General features: G+C 38.7%; 1 protein-coding gene across 2 annotated transcripts; it reads left to right on the top strand.

The window, feature by feature from the left end:
* The first annotated feature begins 2,507 nt into the window (after positions 1 to 2,507).
* pex11a (peroxisomal biogenesis factor 11 alpha) lies at positions 2,508 to 9,102 on the top strand. 2 transcript variants are annotated; one of them, XM_071525304.1, is made up of 3 exons: positions 2,508 to 2,801; positions 2,984 to 3,099; positions 7,569 to 9,102. In XM_071525304.1, exons 1-3 carry the CDS (start codon positions 2,746 to 2,748, stop codon positions 8,042 to 8,044), a joined length of 648 nt encoding a protein of 215 aa, XP_071381405.1. In that variant the 5' UTR covers positions 2,508 to 2,745; the 3' UTR covers positions 8,045 to 9,102. The 2 variants fall into 2 exon arrangements, with proteins under 2 accessions (XP_071381405.1, XP_071381404.1); XM_071525303.1 differs by having other exon boundaries at positions 7,476 to 9,102.
* The last annotated feature ends 256 nt before the right edge of the window (positions 9,103 to 9,358 follow it).

Here is a 9,358-nt window from a genome sequence, read left to right as displayed (position 1 = left end):
TTCCCTGCAATGGAATAGGTGTGGTGAGTCACTCTGCCTTAAAGAGCTGCTAAAATAATTTAATGGGTTCAGTGGAGAATTTTTGTGTCACATGATGATTTAAATACTGTTTCAGAGGCTTTCCACACTGGAAACACTGAATACTTTTACGATGCTGAATATCAGCACAAAATATTGGCGATCGGCAGCTTCAATACAAAGATATCGGTATCAGCCTTCAAAAACTGAAGCTGGTTGCACTCTGCTGTTACCAGCTCCTATCAGGCAGGAATGTTGTTTATAGTGGAAGTCATATTTTTGACCTAAAAAATTTGTCATAAACCCAACCCAGCCCAATGAACATGTTCTTTATGAACGTTGTGATCTGTAACTTTATGAACTTGACTGATTGATCCTCAAGGAGAAATTGTGTGGTTGCAGCAAAGAACAGAGGTTCAGAAAAAGCAAATGGCAGTAAAGGATATGAATAAAATGTAATAAAGGATATATATGTAATGCAATGAAATAATACAAAATGTTAAAGACAGATTATCGTCATGATGCCAATAAAGAGTTTCTGATGGCTAAAAATAATCGTCTCTGCTCTTTTTATAAATGCACTGCAGTTGTACACTTGGGGGCATGGCGCTCCACAGTTGGAACTATTTGCCTAAAAACAGAGAATCCAGTCCAAAACCTTAAAGGAGAAACCCATTCTGAAATATAATTTGCATGCTATAAGCATTCACAAGTGTCTCCCAAAGCTAGAAACAAGACAAGCAAGACTCTTGTTGATGTCATCAAGTGAAAAATCCTGGAGCTGCTCCATTACCATTGAACAGGAGATTAACTTTGTGGCCCATTGTGACAGCACCAAGGTAATTTTACAGCAATCTGGGCACATTTTCTGGCTCTTATCTGTCAGCCTTACAATCAAATAAAATTAATTTGGATGTAAAGGCTTCAACACAATCTCCAACCCCATTCATTCAGCTGATGAGAACTGCAAGTAATCTCTGTTCTGATATCAGATTAAAAAAAACAGATGTTGAATTGTTCTGCTGCTCCTCAGGCTCTGAATACTGACCTATTCATCTACACCAATAGATCTACACCTGTGAAAAATAGGGGCCAAGTGGCAGGGAATTCTATGATAATGAACTAAATTAACCTCTCTTTAGAATAGATGCTTTTCTGTTGCCAGATGCTCTAACTTTTATACTGTTATAATTAGTTCAGCAGGTGCTCTTCAGTCTCTGACTATTCAACTCACAACCTTCCTCTTCTGATTCCAACCCTTAGTAATAAAACAGTTGAAACACTGTTGCCCCACTGGCTTTTTAACTAGCTGAGTTGAAAATATTTTTCACTCTCAAATCGATTGACTGTGCTGTTGATACAAGTACTCAAATTTCAATTTCAAATTTTGCATCAATGTTTGACTGTAAAAGAAGTGGTTATATCGGTAATGTTCGGTAAAATTCAAGTAAAACATGCACGTATTTTTGATTTACAGTGGGTTATGAAATTTGTGTCAAACTTCAGAAGGTCTTGTCATGATTATTCATAATATATAACCCACTGTCTAAATATGTGTGTGTGTATATATATATATATATATATATTAGTCAATAGTAGTCAATAGTATAGTATAATCAATCTGCATCTTTTTGGGTGAGAAACCTCTTGTGTCTTCAGTTATAAATCTATTCCAGTGTTTAGTACCAGTGTGGCCAGCCAATTAATCCTACCAGTCTCCTAAAGTGTGATTTATACTCGGTTCTTAAATGGTTACACCTAAGTCTGTATGTGGCACACTGCATCTGAATCAACCACTCAAACAACCACAGACAGCTGCCATACTGCCCCCTGTTGTTTACAACTGGTACGTGCACATTCCGTTCACCGTTTTTGACATGTGAGCTTTATGTCCATCTTTTTTTTTTAACGTTAAGGATTCGCAATACCCCCAAAATCACTACAACATTCCTATAATATTCCTATAGGGACTTATAATGTGTCTGGAGTAATCAGTAGTGAGTTTATAGTGACCTTATTGTGGCTACTTTATGTTTTTTGTTATCACCTTTTGTATCACAATAATATTCCGATAATATTTATATAGGGACGATTTGTTTTGGAATCATTCTAAAATGTATTACGTGATTTTTTTTTCGTAAATTAACTTGAAATGCAATGAAATAATCACATTAGTTGAAAGATTTTTATTTATTTATTTTATTTTTTATTTATTATTACTTTTGAGAGGTTTCTCCAATAGCAAATGCCATAGCGTGAAACAATAGGCTGGTATTTTTACGACTGTGTATAAGGTCAATAAGCACTAATCATGGGAGTATAATATTATTTTGTTTTTTTTGTTTTTTCTATCATGGGAGTCTATTATTTACAGTAACCAAAACGCACTGGTCCGTCCACAAAACTCGTCCCCCCCACCCCCCTTTGGTCCGTTCGCAAAACTATCCGTACTGAAACAAGTAGACCTATCCTTACTGGCATGCAACAACTTCTCTGACTTACCTGACTGGAAAATTAGCTTTGTCTGAATGTGAATGAAGTTTAAAATTTCAGATAACTTTTCTGAATTTGGATCGATAACATTAGATGCGCTACTATAACAAACGTAATCTATATTTAAGACGGTTAACAGTTAGCAGCGTTAGCGAGAACTTAACGTAGCTACTTCATCTGTGCAACTGCCTGCCTTCGCCCAACTAGAACAACTTGTTCTTGTTAGATTTCACCATGGACACGTTCATTAAATTTACCAATCAAAGTCAAGGGAGGGATCGTATTTTCAGGTAAGTTGTTGTTAACATTATGATTTGGATATAAACTATTGGCTGTTTAAGTTATTGTTCGAAACGTGCAGCTAAATGTTATGGAGTAATGCCAATGGCAGCGCTTGTTGAGCGGCTGTAACCGTCGTGTGCTAACGGTTAGCCAAGTAAGACAAACTGATTTTTGTTTGTTTGTTTTTCAGAGCAACACAGTATGCCTGCGCACTGTCCAAATATTTACTCAGAAACAGCTCGGGAAGAAAGGAACTTGTGGCGAAGCTTAAAAGTCTGGAGTCCAATATGAGTGCTGGACGAAAATGTGAGTTGTAAATTTAAAGGAGGAGCACCTAGAGCAGTGGTTCTCAAAGTGTGGTCCGGAGGCCCCCAGGGGTGCTTGAGGGGGTTTCCAGGGGGTCCCCAGAATAGTTATATTTCATTTTGATTTAACTCACTAAGAAATACACCAATTAGAGAATGTATAAGAATGACCACTGTAGTCCTAGGTTTCACTCTCGCCCTCCTATTATCACCCCATATACAGTGTAGACAGTTCTACAGTTCAATACTAAATCAACCACTGAGCTAGAGCACAGAGGTCCCACTCCCACCTTCTTCTTCTGATAAAATTTCCAGCAGATTAGACACTGAAAAGTGTACTGCTGCCCTCCACCGCCCATGAAAATATTTACCTCATCCTCTGCCTATATCAGAGGATAAAGGCCTGTAATGTGTGAAAGTTCAAATTTCAGTGATCTGATGATGTTTATCTTGAAAAAGAAGAAACTCCTTAAATAACTGCTCTCTCTCCCTTTACTATACTTCCTACAAGTAAATATAACATGCAGTACTGTCTCTGGACTGCCACATACACACAGCCTGTCTGGATGCTTTATGATCTAGCCCACAATGCCCTAGTCTGCCCTAGTGGAGTCAATTTAACAGCATCTTTTCTTTCACCTCCCATTTATACACCATTCCTTTTTACAGACTCTCATGCACAACTGGACCAAAAAGTAAAGCCTCCCTCTGTTTTTCATTGATCCATTCTTCCGGCCTTTCCTTTGCAAGCCCCTCTTTGATTATACTTGTAGCACTATATCCGCCGTTTCATTGCCCTCAACTCCTGAATGCCCAGCATGCACAAAAACACCACCCACTTTCTCTTTTCTGTGTAAACATAATAATATCTTATTAACAAGGTCACAGCGAGCTCTTGCTGTCTCATGCTTCACGGCCGACAAGGCAGCAGCTGAATCAAAGCAAATAACAGCTTTACTTGGTTTGACTTCCTCCACCCACCATAAAGCCTATAAAGACTATTGCCAATATTTCAGTGGCAAAGACGGACACCCCATCTGTTGTATGAAAACCTTGTTGGAACCCCCATCTTTTTTCCATGAAGTCTATGTCCTTCCTTTTTTTAGTATATTGGCTTAATAATATAGACTTTGTTCCAAACATCATTTTAGTCTGAAACCTACCACTTGGCCCTAAGTGTCAAAGAACCTTTGCTGGTGTAAGATATAGGCCTAACCTTTTATCTACTTTTATTTAAATTATATATTCCAGGTCTACTGGATGTATGCCTAGATCTATTGATATCTTTTAAACAAATTGAACCACTTTACATTCATTTATGCTACAAATTAATTGGTTAAACATACTCCTGGTAAAACATCTCCCTCTGTGCTCTGTATTTTGTAAGATTGTGATTTTACCACTCTGTTATTATGTAACTGACAAATCAGTCATTGACTGACAGTGGAAAACATATTGTTTGCTCCAGTAAACTCTCCACTTGCTAACAGGTGGAGTTGTTCAAAATATGGATCCCATACTTCAGAGTAGTGATGTACATATGTATATCGGAACCTGATAAATATCAAAACAAAGCAAAATCTGTTTTTTCTGAATGGCCATTGTCATCCCCCACCTGAGATTCACCCTGGTGGTGATTTAGCACCTGAGCTTGAAAAGTCTGAACTGAACTCTGAAAGCCCTGTTTCACTTTTTCCCTATATGCCCATAATTTAAGAGAATGTTGATAACTCTTCATATGGATGGCACTAGTGGATGGATGCAATTAAAACTAGTTGATGCAAATGTTTTGTGCAACCCCACAACATGTCAGTGTAGAATATTTGGCACTTTTCAGAAGACAAGACTTGGTTTTCACTTCTTTGTTGTAGCAATAATTTTTGCTTCTGTTGCATCCCTGCCAGAACCATAAACATTGGCATTGCAGAAACCAATCCTGGAACAGGTAGGCTGTAGTTCATTTGGAACAGCTATTTTCACAAAACTGGAGAGTTGAAGATTTTTGGAGCTTTGTAGTGTGCCTTGGCTATTTTGAAAAAACATCTTAAGCATCACTTACCAAAAAAGCTTTTCTGTAGTTTTTGTTTATTGCTGCTGGATATGTAAAAGAGATTTAACATTTTTTACATTCCTAATTTGAGAATCCTTAACCAAAACAATTCCTCTGACGTTTTGGATCTGCATAATAAAGTGGATGTGGTGATGATGTAGCTAAGCATCTCCTGACTTTCTCCAACTGTACTCAGTTGACTTTAACCACTTTCATCTTGAACTGCTTGGCTACCACATGCAAGCAGTGCCCGTATTTTATATTTTTGTTAGGCTATTCTCTTACTACATATATTACAATAACTTTACCAATGAAAAACAGATGAGAAGAAGTACAATTGAAAACAGAGGCTTAACTGTAGCTACCCACAAATGCCACCGATATGGGGCTGAAGTTATGAGCATATTCTTGACATATGAGCACATAAATGGAAATGGAGCTTTTAACAAGTCTGTTATCATCTATGGGATAGAGGAGGCAATGTCAGACAGAGGTGATGGCGAAGACATGCTAACAGAAGTGAGGTATAATACCTAAACGCTTGATGCTAAAGTAACCAAACTTCACATACATATTTGCACACAAAGTGCATCAGACCACATGGAGTTGTCTTGTTGACTCAATTTCTATCAAATTTTACACATGGAATATTTCAACCGCTTACATCATGGGTATTCCAGAGAATTTTCATGCATGTAACCATTTGGCCAAGACACACAAATTAAGCTGACAGCAAAGATGCACAAACCTAAACATTTAATGCTAAAGCAATGAAACTTCACATATGTATTTGTGAAGGTGTTCCAAATTCTGTCGGATCACATTTGATTGTGCTCTATAAAGTTGCTGTGAGGATGAATTGGCAATTTTGCAAATTGCAGTATCTCAGACATCTGTGGGTATTTGGCCCATGGGTCAATGGCTGCTTGCCACTATAGTGAAAACTATTTTCTACCCCAGTGTGAACTGAGATAGACACTGCGCGGGTGAGTGGACTGTAAGTGCTCTGATGACAGGCAGACCTGCAACAAGCGTGGCTGTAATGATGCGAAAGTGATGATCTTAAGACTGGGTGAAATGGCTCGTAGAAAGGTCTTACAACCCACGGAGCGAATTAATGTACGAACAAGCAGTTTGTGTCCCTTGTGAGTTCTTAATGACTAGTCGGGTGGAATTGGTATGAGTAAGAAGTTTGGAGCCTGTCAGTCTCCCCACACACAGATGAAACACTAGTGGGCTGCCTGAGAGACAGCAGAGTAGATTTGCGGACATGCTGTCTCAATCAGAAATTTCCTGTGCGAGGATAAATACTAATAGAAGTAAGCATATTTTAGATGTATTTATGCAAACTAGTTGTTCTCATTTGTGTCATCTTTTCTTTTTTAGATCTTGAACATCCTCAAATGTTCAATCAGCATTCTTAGATTTAAAGTAGGCCAGAAATGTACTACCTTTTTCAAAACCTGCAATACTATATAAACCGCTGATGGCTTTTTTCCCTGGGGCCACTCAAATCACCTCTTTTGTCAAGAGAGAGATGATTTTCTGCTCTAAACCAGGCACTTGTTGGCCTGTGCATAAATCATTATTTTGAAACTTTGCGGTTTTCATGCAAATTGAACACCCAGAGACCGACATGAGCTCCACATCTAGATGAAGGATGAGTTTCTGCCTTAGAGGAGAGTCAGGGATTAAAAGCCTTTTCTCTCGTCTTGCTGTTGCAGCATAGCTGTGTCAGGGCCAAGTCTGGGCCACAGAGAGCCAGGCCAGGCTCTGTTGGCGCACCACCTAATTATCTCCTCTCTGCATCAGAGAATCATCCACTGGGCTCTTTTGCCTGTGTGCCTGGGCTGCTTGGCACGGGTTACGTAGGACTGTGACATTTCCACGGTCTGAGTGAGGTTTTATGCTTGTTTAGCTGCTTGCCTATGTCCTCTAGGAGTTCAGCTTGGCTGGGTGTAAGGGGGAAGGACACATTTATGGCTCTCACAATTTGAACTCAGACCTTGTAGGAGGCCAATTTACCAAGGATTGTGGCTTCTGGATGACGCCAATAACTCGTTCTCTGAGGGGTTGAGGTGGCAAGGAAAGCAATGAAGTGCCAGAGCCAGAACAGGTGCTATTATATTCTTCAGTGAGTATATAATGACCATGACCAAATTCCCTCAGGTGAATAATGTAATAACCTGAAATATTACAAGGCTTAAGTGCAGCTTAAGTGTTCACCCACTCCTAGTTTGCAATCCAATAGACTGCTATGACTATGAAATATAGATCTGACATTTCATATTGTTCTAATGCCCAGTTTTTTTTGTTTTCTTTGTCAGTGTTCAGGCTGGGGAACACAGTGAATTCCATTGAGGCTGCCAAGCGAACCATGCAACTCTCTGACCCAGTGCTGTGCCTGTTCCTCACTGTGGCCAACATCAACCGCGCCCTCTACTTTATCTGTGACAATGTACTTTGGGCCAGGAGTGTCGGCCTTATCAACGACATCAACAAGGACCGTTGGAGCCTAAACGCCTCTCGCTACTACTTGCTCTCGCTAGTTATGGGTCTGACCAGAGATGTTTACGTAATCTCCCAGTTAGTGGTACAGAGAACAAGAGATAAGCACTTTCAGCAGAGGCTCAATCGACACCTCAGTGACAGTCCTGAAGTAGCTGAAGTTGTCATTCCTCAGCTGGATGCGTTTCTTTTCCTCGTGTTTGAGAGCCTAAAAACACATCCTGCTGTTGCCTTGGACATGCTGAAAAATATATGCGATCTTTTCATTCCATTAGACAGGCTGGGTATATACCAGTCAAATGCAGGAGTGGTCGGGTTTTGCGGTCTGATATCCTCACTGCTAGGGATTGTAACCCTCATACAGCCCAACTTAAAAATCAAACCATGATATCCAGGGTTGAAAGTGATGGGAATGTCTTATTGCTGATGAGCAAAAAAAAAAAAAGGTTTATCATGAAATACAGTTTATCTTGAAATACGGGTCTTTAAAAGGATTTAGTGATATAACTGGACTTATAATGGCTAACTGAGGTTAACCTGGGTGCACAAAGACTAGACTTTTGTGTAGACTAGACATTACAAGCACTTCTGCTAACTAGCCTATATTCTTGGTAATTATGTTTTACACCAAACCTGACCTAGCAATAACTGAAAGGCTTGAAAGGTTTTTGGAATAAATGGATCTTTGTTCTGTGTGTTATCTCAGCTAGTTTTTTTTTCTTTTTTACATTTGTGAGCAAGTGGTTAACTAATTACAGGATATTTTGGAAATATACAATTTTGACATCTTATGCTAGGTTTTGGGACCAGCTAAACTTTATGGGCTGATACACTGGTTTAAAAAGGGAGCAAATCAAGTTCTATTTTGGGCTTGCAGAGTCCCACCCTCCTCCCCCTCCTCCCCCACCCCCAAGACCAATTTGTCACACTCTAATCAAGCTGGTTTGTAACTGCAATGCTACTTTGCACTTTGTATCTGCAGTGAGTGACACTAAAGGGATGCACTTTGCAAAATACGGGCCCTTCACTAATGCAAGCTTTTGGCCCGTTAAAAAAAGCTAGGTGCATAGTTTTCATCTAGGTGGCTTTATCAGTTTAGAACTGCTGTCTTTATCTGCTCTCTATTCACTGATAGGATGCTGCTAAAACTTTTAGCTCTAAGATTCTAGCACTGAAAAAGCTACTTCAAAGCCAACATTACATATTTTCCAGTACGAAGGGACCTAACGGAAGTTTGGCAATTTCAGGGAATTACCTGGCAAGTGGCATGGACTTTGACTAGTTCTATATTAACACCGAACCTCAAAACCTCATTTCACAACGTTATTAGCAGCAGAGCATATGTTAACCACAAGAAAAGTGTGATGGAAAAGTTTGAGTACAGAATCTCCATCTAAAAAAAATCTATGCAAATTATGTTAGATTAAAGAGCCTTAATAGATTTGTTTGTAATATATACTTGTTTATCAATGTGTTTGAAATTAAATTCTTAATATATTGTCTCAATCTAATTGTTTCTGTGTGGTTTGATATTTTTTATTGCTAATGATTGTAAGGTTGGGAAAATATTATATCAATATTTAATGAAGTGGCATTGAAGATAATTCAATTAAATATATAGATTAGAAATAGATTAGAAATAGAAATAGATTCATTTGCTTTTTCAAGGAACAAATATTCATATTTTAATCAGGCTGACAAT

Source organism: Centroberyx affinis, unplaced genomic scaffold, assembly GCF_046629955.1.
Source record: "Centroberyx affinis isolate AG114_WGS23_722 - 3 ecotype Tasmania unplaced genomic scaffold, CSIRO-AGI_Caff_v1 ptg001286l_1, whole genome shotgun sequence".
NCBI lineage: Eukaryota > Metazoa > Chordata > Actinopteri > Beryciformes > Berycidae > Centroberyx > Centroberyx affinis.
Note: the sequence above shows the minus strand (reverse complement) of the source record. Positions and strands in the feature narration are given on the sequence as shown.